Source organism: Sinocyclocheilus grahami, unplaced genomic scaffold (genome assembly GCF_001515645.1).
Source record: "Sinocyclocheilus grahami isolate Dianchi unplaced genomic scaffold, SAMN03320097.WGS_v1.1 scaffold565.1, whole genome shotgun sequence".
Lineage (NCBI taxonomy): Eukaryota > Metazoa > Chordata > Actinopteri > Cypriniformes > Cyprinidae > Sinocyclocheilus > Sinocyclocheilus grahami.
In genome coordinates, this window is record NW_015505744.1 from 534,140 (window position 1) to 552,276 (window position 18,137).

The window sequence follows — 18,137 nt, forward strand, 5'->3', positions numbered from 1 at the left end:
ATATATATATGTATATATATATACTGTATACATACATACATATACATAGGCTATCTATGATAAACACAGTTATTAGTTTCCTTCTCTCCACAACAAATTAAGCTTATGTAGGCCTATATTAAAGTTAAGGCTATGCGTTTAGGCTATAAAAACGTCAATCGTCAAAGGTGAAACTGATGCCTACCTCGATTGGTACGAATCCAAATGTTTCCATATTTGCGACGTATCTGGATGCTAAAATATTATTTATTATGTAATAGGCTTTATACTTCACTCATATCGACATCATCCTTCACATCGGCTATATCAGTACAGTGAGGCGGTGGTCACGCTGAGCGCAACAGATTGTAAGCCTACAACAGAGCAGTGCAACTTTTTATGTTTCTTTAACTGTATTTTATTTTTAAAATGAACAGGCTGCGATGTCGCAAAATATTTTGTGTATGTGTGCGCGTGAGGCGCCGGTGTTCTGACGATTTGTGCTACCCTGTAGGATTTTGCTACCTCCCATTAAAACAGATGGTAGCATAATTCGATAGTGAAAAGTGCTACCTATCAGATTTAGCTTCCAGCATGATATTAATAAGGTTTGAGGCTTTATTAACATGTGCACCTACCCCAACCCTAAACCTACCCTTACAGTAGGATAAATACAGTGTTGGTAGCATAATCTGATAGGTAGCATTATTTGTCAGAATACCGGCGCGGTATGTTCATACCAATGGTAGTTGGTTTTACAGATAGAAGCAAAACATCATTCAAAACTGTCAAGATTCGCAAAATATATAAAACTGTAAAATAAATAAAACTGTAAAGCTTTTGCAAAATTAAGAAAACTATTTTCTGCTGTCTCGTTTTCCTTTCCGTGAACTTTGGATCGCGTCACAATAAACCTAAACTCAGCACATTTTTTTTCTTTCGTTTTGTTAATCTGTCAATGATTTAAGTGAAATACATTTTGCGTAGGCCAATATAGGCTATTCCTTTTTATGTAAGCCTATAGTTTTATTCAGTTTTCTCCATTCACAAGCGCTGCAGGTGCGTGTGATCTGTTGAATCCATCTTACACTATCCTCGGATAAACTCTTAATGCATTGCCATTGCTACTTACCTATGATGAATTTACAGCTGAGCGCGGGCATTTCACGCATTGGATGCGTCAGCGTCACATTTGCATATTTGAATTTCTGATTGGTTGACAGCAAATTTCAAATATTAAAGCGAACGATAAAATAGCGTTATTAACCAGGTAATGGCCATTTCAAATTTTCTATTCTGTTCGGAACTATAAAATTAAAAAAATGTAGTTTCTGTTTCTGGTTATGTTCCTGTCACAATTTCGTTCGTTTCCGGTTTTAATTTTCGTTCCTTGAACCGGTTCAGAGCCCTGCTAGAGAGTGTCTCCTTCCAAACCGAGAACAATAACAACTCACACTGGCTTTAATCCCTCTATTACTGTGCTTTCTGTCTTTCTTCATCACTCACTCACTCACTCACACACACTCAGATTCTCTCAGACGCTCTCTTTCGCCTTCATTATTTACTCACAGTAACTCACTCACTCATACTCATCATTCAACTATTTACTCATGCACTCACAATCTCATTCATATATTCATTTAGTGGCGGCTCATCGGGGAAGGCAGGGGAGGCACAGCTTCCCCATAATTTTGAGGTGAAAATGGGAGGAGGACGATTTAATGTTAATAAAATTCACAATTAATTTCAGTTCATGTCTCAGAATGTGTATTTTTTTGTTTGCTATTTTACAATTGTAATACCATAACGTGAAAGCGCCGCTTTTCTATCGCGAATGTGCCGAATCCGCTGATGTAATTGCAACCGCTAGGTGATAGAGAAGGGGAGAGGGAGGCCGGGGAAGAGATGAGCTCTCGTGCCTCCGTTGGTAAAAAAAAATGTGCCAATCAGCATCGAGTGTTCACTTTCAGCGCTGAGGAGTGTTGAGAAAAGAAACCTCGGATATAGGCTACAGCAGTCGGCTTAATTAAATGGCGCAACAGGCAGCTCTCTTTTAACACAGACTTTTAATAAGGGATGGATGTTTGCTTCAAGTGATAGGCCAGGTAAGTTTATTTACGTTTTCTGACTAAAAGCAACCAAAAAGCCATTTTAAAGTGGTTAAGCAAATTATAATAATAATAATCGGCAGGGATCCCAGACCAATACAATTAGAGTGCCTCCTCTATTTTAAAACCCACGAGCCGCCACTGTACATTCACTCTCACAAGCCGGGTTTCCATGCAAAATTAGAATATTGCATATTGCATATTGTAAGATTTTAAAAAGTATCCCATTTTAGATACTTAATATTTTAAGAATCATTCTCTCAAATTTCCTTGTGAAGGTTCCATTCATTTCCAACCTCTCTCTCTCTCTCTCTCTCTCTCTCTCTCTGCTCATTTCTCTCTCTTTTCCTCCCTCACTGTTAAAGGATAGGAAGGGGTAGCCCAGGCTGAATATTTAAAGACGTTCTGATCCTCAATTGAGCCTGCCATCCATCTTTAGAGTCCCAGTCTGTCAGCTCCTATATCACACCCACTGCCACCACACACCAAACCATCTGGACTCAGAGCCGTTTCTTAACCTAGTTATTTGACAATGACCTCCTGGCAAGATTGTGTTCTGGCCAAACTGTTTCTTTCTCTCTGAATTTTTGAAAAAGACTTAAGCCTGACCAACATATAAGGCTTTTTAAGTCATTACAGTTGACAACTAGTAACTGAACACTGCCTATTAGTTTACATGCTTGCGGTCTTTGTAGTGTCCCATTGATCTCATGGTCAAAGTACCTGAATGATGACGTTCTCTACAGCAAAAAACATGTACACGGACAGCGCTGATTATTCACAGTCAATGATTCTCCTGACACAGCAAGACAATCGAGAGCACAAAACCTAATCTAGTTCGGTGTTTAAATTGTTATTGACATTCAAGTTTGGCCTGGTTGAACCCACAGCAGTTATATGGGAAAACCTGAAACCATCAGATGAATTGCAATGAGCAGAATGTGGGTTGGCATCCCAATTCATATTCATGTGGTAAATGTTTAGCATTAGCAGTCCTAGAAACACATGTATTTCCAGGAGCCAAGTTATAAATATCTTATTTCCCATGTTCTCTGTTTTTAAGTGAGTTTTCTTCCCTGTGAGTGTGACAGTCAATACACAAGCAGATGTGAAGCGCACACCAGGGAGAACTATTGAGTTTTAAGATGGCTTTTGGAATTGACTTGCTTTGTATTTGGCCTCTGAGAGTAAGTCTTGTTCTGCTGGGAGGTTATTGACACTAAGCTTTATTTTATTGCATCTGTGGATACGTAACCTTAAATTTCACCTAACCATCCTGTTTTCATCTTTAATACCCAGTTCAATGTTATTCTTGTCAAAAAGGCTTTTTGTTTCGTCAGCTGTAATAAAACATAACAAAAAAGATGCATCATGGTGATGATTAAGTGAAAAAAAAATACAAGATGTTAACACTGCACTAATAATGTTTTTAGAAGAAGAAATTGGTATTTTGATGACTGGTTAATTAGCTCATTCAAATGCTTTATTTATATTAGATGAAATTACTAAATATTTATTTGGTCTTTTACAATTTGGCACATTTTCATGTTTTCATATTCATTTTCAAAAGTTTGGGGTCAGTTTTCAACATTGATAAAAAGAAGAAATATCTCTTGAGCGCCTTAAAACCATTATTTTAAACTGTAATAATATTTCACAATATTACTGTTTTTGCTGTATTTTAGATCAAATAAATGCAGCATTTGAGTGGTAGGGTATGCCATATTTTGCACTAAAATGTTTTTGTGAATGATAAACCATTTCATTCATAGCAAAATGGGCTAAAATTAATAAATATAACAAGACTAAATATTGACTAGATTTAAAGGACATTTTTGTCAAAACAAAAACTACGGAAACATTTACTGACTGTGTGACCTTGTCAGTCAAGCTGTTATGCTTTCTGAATAAAGTAAAGCTGTTTTTCTGAGTTAGACGTCATGAAACAGTGTTTGTCTCAAATCATTGTTTTTGCAGATTTGCTAATCTGGTGCCTTTTAATTGATGTGCAAATGCATAAGGTTGCAATTTACATACTTTTTTAGGTCAAAATCGCCCTGAGCATTTTGGGACAATATGTTGGACTAGTTCTGCAGTGGAGTGCACGGAAACTAAATTTACTGTCTATTGTCTTGTTTCTCCTCTGGGGCCATCGGCTTTGAACACACTGCTCTTATCGCCGCTGTCCTCTTGTTCTTGCTGTCTTTCACAGAGGGTCAAGAGGTGAAGGTGGGTGAGTACAATGCCATTGCAGATGTACTGGACCTTATCAACAACACCATCAGGTTCCAAGGTAGGAAAAGCTCCGTTTGTGTGTTTTCGGGTCAGCACTTGACTGAGAGAGAGAGACAGAAGGTTCACACGCCTGCCAATGTTGTGTACTCACTGTTCCATGTGTGGTCATCTGAATAATTCAAGAGTTATTTTTCTGTTTGCCCACATTGGCATTCTTTTGTTAGTTTTTTTCCATAATCCCTGAATATTTATTTTCTTTTCAAACTGCCTGTGTGGAAAACAGTGGTGGACAGGAAGTAAAACATTTTATTGTCTGTAATGGAACTTGTAAAGAGGATCTGAGGGAATCATTTGGCATACTTACCCTGTAAAGCCTGACATATGAAATAATAGTCCGGAAATGTAATTGTTTTGAAATAGAACAGATTATTAAACCTAAAATCTAAAAAAAATAAAAAAAATAAAAAAAATTTAAGTATCGTATTTGATACATTATGGCTCAAATAGTATGCTATAGGAAAATACGGAGCTCGAACCCAAGGAGAAAAAACACTCAGTTTGAGCAAAATTATGCAAAACATATAATCTAATGCAATTTGATGATGATTGTACAAGTGTTCCTCAAAAGCCTGTTTAATCATATTTGATACTCACATTTTAGCATGGTTTTCCATACAGTTTTTTTTATAAAATATAGTCCCAACTTGCTTCCGTTCAGTAAGTGTTCATATTGACATATTATTAACAATATAAAAGCTATTCTTACATGTACTTTATAAAAATCAGTAAATATTTCACAGCAAAAAGAAATATATGCCACAATCTGAAAGAGGAACTTTTATAATAAAAAAGGCGTTTTACTACCTTAAAGGGATAGTTCAACCAAAAATGAAAATTCTGTCATTCAGAAAATTCACCCATAAGACCGTTCATCTTCAGAACACATATTAAGATATTTTTAATGAAATCCGAGAGCTTTCTGACCCTCCATAGACAGCAATGCAACTGATACGTTCAAGGCTCAGAAAGGTAGCAAGGACATCGTTAAAATAGTCCATGTGACATCAGTGGTTAAATCTTCATTTTATGAAGCTACGAGAATACTTTTTGTGTGCAAAGAAAACAAAAATAAAGACTTTATTTAACAAATTCTTCTCTTCCGTGTCAGTCTTCGACACACATTCACGAGAGTACCACAATGCATGTGTGTGGTGTGGCTGGTGCAGATGCCAGGTTTTTCAGCAATGTTTTGATTATATGGTTAATTTAATGTCCAAATGTGCATATTAAATGTGGCACAGTAGGCTTTATAGGGTTAAGTGGGGAAAAAAAGTTCAAACACTGAGCACAACTGAGTTTGTTTTCTCAGTTCGACTGAAAAAGATTCTAAACCATTTGCTTTTGAGCTAATAGCAGTAAAGCCTCACAGTAGTACTTGAAAACACGCAGGTTGTCAAGACATCGAGTTTGTTCACGCAAGTCACGCAAACAACTCTTGACTCTTTTTGGTGACTCGTTTGGTTTAAGTGCTCGACTGTCTTCCAACTTCTCATTATGATGTAAGATCTAATCGCATCTTACCACCGCCACCATTTTTAAACCCGTCCACAAACATTATTATGTAACCTTGGGCAGAAATAGAGCTAATATGTCACATTAGTGACTAGATAACCCCATCAATTCTCTCTCTAGTTGGTATGACATTTTAAAACCTGAGTCATTTAAATTACACAGGAGCGTCTTCCTAGGAGATGTTGAAAGCTTTCTCAGAGGTGACGTTGAGACTTACTGTGAACCATCATGACTCTTGTAGGTGTTGAGCCGCCGAAGGATCGGACGTTTGTGCGTCTGCAGCGCCGGCAAATAAATGTCCCCCTCTACAGCATCCTGTCTACCATCACTATCCTGGGCATGCTCATGGGAGGAGCCTTCCTCTTCTTTAACATCAAAAACCGCAACCACAGGTCAGTGCTGAGCAAGACTATGAAAGGAATTAGTGCAAGAATGAGACCACATTGAAAATCTGGGATCGTTTGTTTCATATGGAAATAAGTTTTTAAGATTTTGATAAATGTAAAATAGAAAAGTTAGGATAGGAAATGTTCGTATTTAAGATTCTGCATTAATTTTGAGTCAGTCTAGATACACTACTGTTAAAAAATTTGGGGTCAGAAAGATTTTTTTTTAATGAATAATTTTGTTCATCAAGGATGCATTAATTTAATCAGCAGTGATGGTAAAGACATTTATAATATCACAAAAGATTTCAGTTTCAAATAAATGCTGTTCTTTTAAACTTTCTATTCATCAAAGAATCCTGGAAAAAAAAACGTATAATGTTTTAAATGTTTCCTGAGCAGCAAATAAGCATATTGGAATGATTTCTAAAGGATCATTTGACACTGAAGACTGGAATAATGATGCTGAAAATTCAGCTTTACCATCACAAGAATAATTACATTTTAAAATATTAAAATAGAAAAATGTATTTTAAATTGTATACTTATTTCAATAGTGTAAAATAAATGCTCTTCTACTAGTGGTTTCAGACTTTTAGATCCCGCAGTATATGATACAGTCATAGGTGTAGATGCACATTTAATTGCAGTAGTTAATAATTAATGAAATGTGAATATTTAATGTATCAAATTTGTGCTTCCCTCCATCTGCAGGCTGATCAAAATGTCGAGTCCCTATATGAACAACCTGATCATTCTAGGGGGCATGCTGTCATACGCCTCCATTTTCCTCTTTGGTTTGGATGGATCCTTTGTGTCAGACAAGGAATTCGAGACCCTCTGTACTGTGAGTAATGAATGATTTCTGTGAATCAGATGTGAACATGGGTAGACCATGGGTTAGTTATCACACTTTTCACTCCCATAAACTTTCTACGTTTTTTTTTCCTGGCTGCAAACAACTGTAATGGATTAACTGTGTCAATAATAAGCAACCTATTTTTAGAAATGAATTGGTTTATTCACAACTATTTAGAAATTAGTTATATTTTTAATTCCAGTAAATAAATAAAGACAGCTTACAACAATTTAATTCAGGTTTTTAAACCATAAAATGTGTCAATTATAAATTCATAAATTAGGTGGAAATCACATATGATGATTTAATTATGATTTTCACCCCTTCTACGTGTCCAACATGATCAAATTTCAGTCACAATTTTAACATGTATTCGGTGACAATTTAACTCAGAAGAATTCACAACAATGCCCAACACATCACACATAAAAACCACATAAAAACCTAAAATGTACATGATCTTCAAACAAGGTCTAGTGACAGCACTACAGTTCCATAAACTGGCTCCAAACTTTCGAACAGTGTCTGCTGGCCATTCTTATCGTTGATTCCTGCCTTTCACATGCTAAAATTTTCTTTTCCCAGAGGACCTCAGAATAAAGAATACTAGATCTGTGGGAGAGAGCAAGAGAGACAAAAGATGAAGGGAGGACAAAGAGAAAAAATTATGCCTCGGGAACTTCCACGGCATTCACTACACACCCTGGCACCCAATTAGCTTTCTGATAGCAGGCGTGGGATCATTCGATTTTATGGTTTTGCGGTTTCTGCTGATTTGTATTCTGTAGACTGGTGTTAGAGTCCAATCTTATTTCAGTGCCTAAATTATAAGAACTTCTGGTTTGTAGTAACCTTGTTTTACTTTCACATTTAATGTTTTAGGTCCGTACATGGATCCTTATTGTGGGTTATACAACAGCGTTTGGGGCCATGTTTGCAAAGACCTGGAGAGTGCACGCCATCTTCAAGAATGTAAAGATGAAGAAGAAGGTGAGAAATGGGCTTTCAAAGCATGTCAGATACAGCATTGCACACCATCTACATCTTGAAGTAACCCTCATGGAGTGACATTGCAGGTTAACTTGGCAAAAACATTGGTGCATGACAATGAAATGTCTTACATACAAAATAAATAAAAATAGATTTCAAATAATCATTATCAATATTTGAACAATTTGTTTACTGTTGGAGCATTTGGGTTCGAAATAAGTTTCTTATGTTCACCAAGGCTGCATTTATTTGATAAAAAATACAGTAAAAACAGTATTATTGTGAAATATTATTATAATTTAAAAATGTTTTCTAATTTAATAGATTTTAAAATGTAATATATTCTTGTGTAATTAACTCAAAGCTGAATGATCCTTCAGAAATCGTTCTAATGTGTTGATTTGGTGCTCAAGAAACATTATTATTATCAATGCTGAAAACAGTTGTCCTGCTTCATATTTTTGTGGAAACTGTAATACATTTTTTCCAGGATTCTTTGATGAATAGAAAGTTTAAAAAACAGCATTTATTTGAAATAGAAATCTTTTGTAAGATTGTAAATGTCTGTACTGTCACTTTTGATCAATTTAATGCATTCTTGCTGAATAAAAGTATTAATTTTCTTTTAAAAAATCTTTCTGACCACCAAACCTTTGAACAGCAGTGTGTATATTATCACCTCTACTCATATGGCATAACTGATTGGATTCCAGTGAGGCAGAACACACAGGAACTGGAATAATTTGTCATCATAATCGTCACACTTCAGTGCATTTTAATGGTGGTTATTATATTGAAGAATTATAATACTAAAAACAGAACAATACTGCAGTTTATACATGGATGTTGGAATGGAGGTGTAGATAATGCGATGGAGAAATAATGAGAGAGAGAGAATTAAAGAAAGAGAGACCAGTTCCATGCTTAAAACATCATAGGAAAGCAGCGTCGCCACTGGGCTGTCAGCTGTCTCATTTTTCGACTGCCAAAAAGCTAAAATATAGAAATACTGTCTTCACTGAAGGTCAGTTTGCTGTCTCCATGCTCCTGACACATCCAGAATCAGACAGCACTGCCAGTGCTAACCAATAAATCTCTGATCTCTTCTAAAGAACAGTGTCTTCCTGCTCTGCTAGACACGGTCTTGTGTGCTAGTCAAGTCTGTGTGTCAATTTTCTCCACAAGAAAAAGCATTGCACTGCTATGGGGAATAGTGCAGTGGGTTTCTTTTGAACAGAAGCTACGCACAAGTGCATCCACGCAGCTCTTGAACACAACAAATTCATGTGTGCACACTGACCTCCTTTCATACGCTCTTTCTCTCGCTCCTCTTGTTTTTCAATGCAGTGTAAGAATGTGGCGAGCGAAGTAGCTGATACTGTTTGACCAGCTCCCTGCTGGCCATCTTTATTTATAGAGTTTGCAGCCTACTTCCACTGCTGCAGTCAGAATCAGTGGGATGAGATCAAACATACTCAGAAAGAGAAAGTAAGACAGAGGGTGATAAACATTGCTGCAGAGGCCTAGCCATAACTTCAAAGTAATCATCCAGGTTCAATACAGTGTTATCTTAGTATTATTTATATACTATTATGAATTAGTTTTTATTTTATATTTTCAGTTTTCATTTTCATTTTTGTTAGATTGTAGTAATTTTATTATATGCCTTTGTCATTTTTATTTGTTTTAGTTCTTTTTTAAATATTTCTATGTACAGTAGCTTTTAATTAATTATTTATTTATTTTAGTCTTTTGTTCCCTTCAACTTATTTGATTTCATTTAGTTGCCAAGGCAAGTTTTTCCTCTAATATTTATATATTATTTTATATCTGCTTTATTTCAATCAACAAATAAGAGTTATAGTTAACAATAACAGTACTGCTTCAATACATATTTGACAATATTGACAGCATTTTGTAGAATGCTAATTTCCGAGCTTTCATATTTACAATGTAAGTAAACCAAGCAAAAGTTTTTTAAATGGTGAAATGCAAAGCTTGTATTTTAGAAAAAAATGATTGCTCAGCCAATGGCGTGTGTTTGGTAGAGTGGTGTGGAGAGTAAGGATATTTCATTTAGCTTCTGACATGAACAACCAAAATTTGGTAAGGTCCCAAAATGCTGAGGTGCAAAGAGTATCTGCCACTATTTGTAGTATAAAGTATAAATAGCATTCGTGCAAAGAAAAAGCAGCTGTTTTCACTTACTGTAAATAGCATCTGTTGTTATTTGCACTTATATTTGCACAAATAACCTCTGCCTTAATTTTTAAGTTCATGGGCTATTTGTATCCGTAAAGTGTGGAGGGAGGATTTTAGGATTGCTATTGGTTTTTTGATCCATCATCACCTTCCGTTTGCCGAGATGAAAGGAGATTTTGTGCAATACAGTGAAGTTCAACGGTCATATGAACAAGCATTTCTTTCAGTGATTGTGCTAATGCATTCTGAAGTATCATGATCCTGTATTATTTCGAATGTCTGGCCATTTAATGAAACCATCAACCTCTGTTTGATTGAAGAGAAAGAGCATCTGTTCTTATAGAATTCAGCATGATGCTCAATGGTGGCAGAGTAACCCACCACCTCCTTGTTTCATTGTGTTGAATCACGGAAGAATTTGTCCGTTCCTGCCGTCTGATTCCTCTAGAATACATGCAGGCCTCCTCGTGGTGACCTTTCCTTTGATTTGGGTTCTGTTCAGGTCAACCACTGTTAAATAGAAGAAAAGAGAAAAAGATCAGACAGGAGCAGGGCTTTCATCCACAAAGGTTCAGAATGTGAGAGAAGATCATGCGTTTGAATTGAGCGAATAGTCCATTGATGGTTCCTGCCCATCTCGGCCTCTTTCTCATCCCTTAATCACCTCATCCATTGCTTTTCTTTTTTTTCTCTTCCAGATTATCAAGGACCAGAAGCTCTTTATCATCGTGGGTGGCATGTTGCTGATTGATTTGTGCATCCTCATATGCTGGCAGATCGTGGATCCCCTGAAGAGAACGGTGGAAGAGTACAGCTTGGAGGCGAGTCTGATTGCTTATTATTAATGTTGTATGTAACGATTCAGCAGAATCCCTCGACCGGGTCGTAATGGTTAATCAATCCCAACTAAATCATAGTCACAGGGAGCTGGGATCATTGGGGAGTACGTAGCGGTCAAGAATTTATTACCATCTACGTTGTTTTTGGTTCAGGAAGTGAGACGTCTTGCCCCGCCCCCACATCCATGGCGTTTGGGGACGCAGGCCAACTGGAATGTGGGACATTGGCATAATGCTTGGAAAAAAAGACACTCAGATGAGCCCATCCCGTGCTGACACACAGAGGGGGAAGTGTGTGATTGAGCAGGGCTTCAAAATAGGCTGGACATTTTGAACGTCTGCTCGCTTTAGCATTGTGCGTTCATGGATTTTAGTCAGATGCTGTCGCAAATGATTGGACGTGTTTAGCTGGAAGCAAAGCTAAAATGGACAATTTCAGGCCTGATTTTGTAGTGGATGGTTCTTAAAGTTACCTTGATTTGTGTTTTATAACTTAAAGGGATAGTTCACCCAAAAATGGAAATTTTGTCATTATTTACTCACCTTCACGTCGATCTAAACCCATGAAATTTTAGATAATGTTCGAAAAACAAATTAAAGGCATAGTTCACCCAAAAAAATTGCTGTTAATTTACTCACCCTCAGGTCATCCAAGATGTAGATGACTTTTTTGATTCAGTAGAACAGCAAAGAATATTTATTTTTAGCTGAAGCCGTGGTCCTTGGTGATTCATATAATGCAAGTCACTGGCTGGCCATCTTTCAGAATAAAAAAGCATATCACGGAACACAAAATTAATACCCATAGCTCCTGATGATTTATCGATGTCTTATGAAACAATATGATCAGTCTGTGCAAGTAACTAAACATTGCATACAACAAGACGAGTCCAAACTGCCTTGTGAAGAATTATGATCACTTTATATGATTATATGTTTTAATTTAGGCTTTTATTGACGTTAATCAATAATCGACTTATAAACGCATCACATATGTAAACGCAGAAGATCAAACATGCATGATGCACAAGAACCAATGAGGTTTGTTTTAGTGCGTGACACATGCACTTCTCTGTTTATCATATGTGATGTGCTATATGCATGTTTATTTATATGTGAATAAAAGCCTAAATTAAATCATCATACAGTATAAAGTGATCATATTTCTTCACAAGACCTGGATTAAACCACTTGATTCATAATGATTCATCTTATGATGCCTTTCTGACCTTTTTGGACCTTCTAAGTTTTGGTCACCTGGTTACCTCTCAGGTTTTTGTCTTATGGGTTTAGAATAACATGAGGGTGAGTAAATGATAACAGAATTATTATGTTTGGGTGAACTATCCCTTCAAAGACATGTTTTCAATGACATTCAACTTTCCATTTCATCTGTCTGTCTAATCCTGAGGTGTATGATCCCTGTACTTAGTGTGTTAGAGAGTAAAAGGTCAGGCGATGTGGCTGAGTGGGCTTTGCCGTCACACCGATGGAATCATGGCCGCTGTCTCTCTGGAGAACTCTTGGCAGGGAGATTAGCGCAGATTGATTGGTGCTAGGGCCCATTAACTTTCTCATCACTCTAGGGTGTTTAGACGAGCTTCTCCTTCCTCCTCTCTACTGTATATGTAGTTTAGTTCAGGCCATAAGCATTTCTCAGAGGTCAGATGGTTGAGAATGGTTGTATTTGACCATGCATTTTGGCTTACAGCAAGCCATTTAAGTGGCATTCACAGCGAAAGCAATTTTTAGCAATGAACAGTTTAAAAGTCATTCCTTTTCATTGAAAGTTAGCCATCTGATGCCAGTATTTACCAGTGACTGTTGGGGACAGTGATTTGTGGCCTGATATTGTTGCGTTGAGTAGGCACAACTATTAGTAACCAGCAGCACAGCTATTTGGTGACCCGTTAACAGTTGAATCTCTGTCAGTGCCAACTCAACTTTAATTCTAATGTGATTTTGAAGAATCACTGCATAACTTTTGGCTCTGGAATAAACCATTGTTCGCTGCTGCAGGACACTGAGTATGTGTTTATTTAAAATTAAGTAATGTCTGTGAGGCTGGAGACAATTACAGTGGACGGTCTGTCAGGAACTTGAAACAGAAGAACGTAAACAGATCTGAGCGCAGCGGACAGCATTGATGTGAACGGCAAACTTCTGTGTTTAGAGATTCACAAACTGCTCTGCTGAAAACAGGCTCCATTTCAGCTCCCTCTGATTCAGATTAAGAACTCAAACTTTTGTAGAAAGTAAAACAAAAAACTGGGCCATATGTCCTGCATAGAGCACTGCCGTTATAAAATATAAATTATAATAAATAAATATAATCTCTCACACCATATTTTTCAAAACTATTTATGTGAACAGCCAAGTATCATTTAAAAAAAATAATTAAAAGTGACAGTAAAGACATTACTATTTGTATTTCAAATAAATGGTCTTCTTTTGAACTTTCTAAATACATCAAAGAATCCTGAAAAAAATAAGCAGCACAGCTGTTTTCATCAATGATAAGAATGAGTGTTTCTCGAGCAGCAAATCAGCATATTAGAATGATTTCTGAAGGATAATGTGACATGAAGACTGGAGTAATGATGCTGAAAATTCAGCTTTCACATCACAGGAATACATTACATTTTAAAATATATTAAAATACAAAACAGTTATTTTCAATATCTGGGTTTATGATCAAATAAATGCAGCCTCAGTGAGCAAAATACACTTCTTTCAAAAACATTAACAAATCACATAAATCTCTAGATCTGTGAAGAATCAAAATAGCTGTAGAACTGATCTTAAATTTTGAGGTTAAAAAATAAACAAAGTTGCAAATGAGCTTTTCAGATCATAAATAGCTTGCCAAACAAAACAAAATGTTTCTTTCTTCCCTTATGGATATTGGTATGTGTTCTAGAATAGAGAGAGATTGTGAGCCCAGGTTAATGTAGATCCTGAGTGTTCCTCTGGTCTGATGAAGGACAAACTGTGGAGAGGCTGATTAGCATTCAGCAGGTTTCTCCTGCGACGCTCACCGTTCTCGCTCCTGTTCTCGTGTCGATGCTGCAGCAAGCGCAGTCTGCCTGCACACAGTATTGCAGTGTGGCATTGCCATGGCAACAGCCAAGGTTTCTGACACCCATAAACCAGCGCTGTCACTGCTGATCCCCAAGAGAAAAATACAGGGAAAGGCTTTGGACAGGCGCTGTAATGACGGATACCTAGAAATACTCACACTTGATGACATGCAAAGTATGTAGAATTTGTCTAAGATGTTCAGTGTATCTTGAACAAACTAAATGCAAAAACTTGGAGTAGATTAATATGCTCCTATTCTCATAATCCAAAGAATAAAATACTTTTACTCTTTTAATTTACTTTTAATTCACAAAACAGTTGCCACTTTTGCGTGCAATATTCTAGCGCAAAAACCCACTTCTTATTCAATTACCACCCACAATACAGTTAACCAGTGCTGAAATATTTCTGCACTGTGAATATTTAAATTAAGTCATTGTCATATTTTTTAGCACAAACATACCTGCTTTCTATGTAAATTAGGCTAATTATAACACCTTATTCACAAAAGTCAGCTCTATTTACCCACTGTAATTAATGGTGAGCTATTGCTGCCAGTAGAAAGTAGAAGGTAAATGGAATACTATTTAAAACAGACGTTTGTGTACAATTTCTATCAATCATGGCAACAGTAATCCATCAAAATATGATGATGGATGAAATGATGAAGAATTATAACACTTGTGTCCAGATTTCTGAAGACAGAAAAACACAGGAACACTCTCATTTATTGCTGCTCACTTGCTGCTTAGTCTTCCTGAGTGAAAGTGAGCCGTCTGTCAAATTGTCTGAAGTGTTCAAATCCCAGTTTTCTCACTCTCTGTGTCAGACCGAGGAGAGGCAGACAGCCATGAGTCACCAGGTCTTTTCATGTGCAAATGCTTATTTTAAGAGGAACCTTTAATACGGGAAATAATTGGTCTAAACATGTGTGCTTCCATTATGGAGTAGCTTAGATAGAGGTCTGGAGTGTGCTGGGGTCCGCTCTGACTGTACAGCTGAATCCACTTTGTTGACAGGGGATCCAATGCATAGGCACACATATTCTAGCATTTTGGGGTCATTTGATTGGCTTCTGGTCAATGTATGTTGAAAAAATGACCTTATATTCACTAAATCAGTTAGTCTCAGTGGTTGGTTTTGCTGTTATGAACTACATTTTACATGAAGCATCAAGTGCCTCAAATACTAGAATTGTATAAAAGTAAAAATAAGTAGCTTTAAAAACGTTATTATTCAGTTATAAAATATACTATATAATAGATATAAAACTTTATATATTAATTTTTGGTTTACATTTATTTAAAATGTATAAGAAATGTATTTATTTATTTACTTACATACATGAGCTGCATAGGTCCAGCAGTATGCATGGGTCAGATTTTGCAAATGCATAATTTTTTTTTTTAAGATTTCTCCTTTAAATTCCAGTGGTTTCATTTATTGCACAAACCATACCGCATTTTAACATTCTCAGTAAAACATTTAAAGGGATAATTCACTCAAAAATCAAACTTCTGTCATTAATTACTCACCCTCATGTCGTTTCAAACCTTTAAGACCTTTGTTCATCTTCGTAACACAAATTAAGATATTTTTGATGAAATCCAAAAGCTTTCTGACCCTCCATAGACAGCAAAGCAACTGACACGTTCAAGACCCAGAAAGGTAGTAAGGACATCGTTAAAATAGTCCATGTGACAAATGACAAAATACGACAAAATACTGGGGATTTTAGGTTTTACTATCAATTTGGGAACATGTGATGTCAAAAATGGGATAAGAAAAGCAAAAGAAAAGAAAAGAAAATGAACTCAATGCTTTTACTTGGATAGTCAGGGCTCTCAGGCAAGTAGGTTATTTTTTTATTTATTTTTGTTTTTTGTTTTTTTTGCTTTACTCGTAATGGGTTACCACATACATTATGTATCTGTAAAGCTATCAGTAGTGTGGGGGAGCCACTATATGTTTTATGTACCCTTGAACAACATCCTTTTATTCACTTTTGTTTAAGAATGTCTCTGTAGAGCTCGTAATGCAAGGATAAAAAGCCATCTGTCTATTTGTGTCCTCCTCAGCCCATTTTGTGTATGATGTGTTTGGACATTTGCAGAAGTGTGTGTATGTGTATGTGTGTGTGTGTGTGTGTGTGTGTGTGTGTGTGTGTGTGTGTGTGTGTGTGTGTGTGTGTGTGTGTTTGTGTGTGTGTGTGTGTGTTCAGTAATCTGAAAGGCCTTGTAGGACTCTTTATGTTAAACGGCTGTGGTTTGTGCAGGAATCAATGTCTCAACAAAACAAACTGGGTCATTTAGGTCTGAAAAGCCACCCACCTCACTCCTCCATTGATCATGTGTGAGGAGCAGCAGGGAAAACGTCTCAGGTTACCTATGTAACCATGGTTCCCTGAGTAGGGAACGAGACACTGCGTCCTCTAGGGGTTGCTATGGGGAATGCCTCGTCGTGACCCGTGTCTGAAGCATACATTGAAAAAAACACCAACAACACGTTGGCCGGCGACAGCCATGACGTCACTACCGGTGCGACTATAGTATAAATAGGCGCCGAGAGAACACATCATCCACTTCTTCGTCTGAAGCTTGCGTCCGAAGCATGGCAAGAAACCTAGAGGACCCAGTGTCTCGTTCCCTACTCAGGGAACCATGGTTACATACGTAACCTGAGACGTTCCCTTTCAAGGGAACTTCGAACTGCGTCCTCTAGGGGTCGCTATGGGGAATGGTATACCCACGCCACCATGCTGAGGGGAGTGCATGCTAGAACCATGGTGAGCACTAAGTACCAACTCTACCATAGCCATGGGAGTTGCCCCTGGGACGTTAAGACTGCTGTCAGTGACATTATTCCCTACGGCCAAAGGCCTAGGCTACATACCCCAAAAACTTACCTGTTAGGGCCAGAACTCCTGGGCCCGGAGTAGAGCTCAAGGCTTGGAATCAGGAATAGATTCCTTTAAGGGAATACGACCAAGAGCCTAGAATCATACTAAGTCTTGGCCTTTCACACAGAGGCTACCGCATGCTCTGCATATGCTGAAGGAACTGTCTCAACAGACCCCTAGTAGCAACACCCTGTTAAAGTAGGTATCCAGAGGATACATAGGTGGAGTGGTGGCCAAGGCGGAACTGGGGTTTTAAATCACTCAGGAAAGAGCACGAGGCTGCCGTGCGTAGCTCTTACCATACAGGATTTTTAGAAAGAACGCAGGGTACTAGCGTGCAAACTTACCACAGTGTGGATTTTAGAAAGTGTACAAAGACTTACATGCACACTTACCATAACATGGATTTTTAAAAAAACGTTCTAAGGGGCCCTCGTGGTACTCTAAAAGAGCAGCCCATAGATGGAAATGGTGCATCCCAAAACATTATGTTTGAGAAGTCATCAACTCGATCTAAGGTATAATGCTGGAGTGGCTAGCAGTAAATCTCTAGCAGAGGGAGCAAACACCCAGCTCTCAATCGAGAGGGGGCTCGACCTACAGCATGTAGCAGTTACTTAGCTGAGGGAGCAAACACCCAGTTTTCAACCGAGAAGGGGGCTCGACCTACAGCATGTTCCAATGCTGGAACGGCTAGCAGTAAGTTACCTCAGCTGAGGGAGCACAACACCCAGCTCTCAACGAGAGGAGGCTCGACCTACAGCACGATCGTTAGAAATCAGAAGAGTAAGCGTACTGCAAGCTAGCCAAAAAACTCGAGAAAGGGCCTAGTTCGCCTGGTGCTGCTGTTTCCAGGTGCTCTGAGAAAACAGAGAACTCAACTTTCACGTGAGAGGAGAACTCCGAATTCAGAAAGGAGTAGCGTGCTCATAGGTAACCCTTTGATAAAAGGGGAGCACTGCTAAACACTACCATGAGAACAGCCCA

At 37.6% G+C, this 18,137-nt stretch overlaps 1 protein-coding gene across 1 annotated transcript in view; it reads left to right on the plus strand.

Moving 5' to 3' along the window:
* The window catches only part of LOC107556342 (gamma-aminobutyric acid type B receptor subunit 2), a 269,850-nt gene that overhangs the window by 205,363 nt on the left and 46,350 nt on the right, over positions 1-18,137 (plus strand). Inside the window, exons 9-13 of the mRNA XM_016239437.1 lie at positions 4,300-4,380; positions 6,136-6,286; positions 6,995-7,127; positions 8,022-8,129; positions 11,030-11,152. Coding sequence (XP_016094923.1) covers positions 4,300-4,380; positions 6,136-6,286; positions 6,995-7,127; positions 8,022-8,129; positions 11,030-11,152 — 596 coding nt within the window. The remainder of the gene's footprint in view (positions 1-4,299; positions 4,381-6,135; positions 6,287-6,994; positions 7,128-8,021; positions 8,130-11,029; positions 11,153-18,137) is intronic.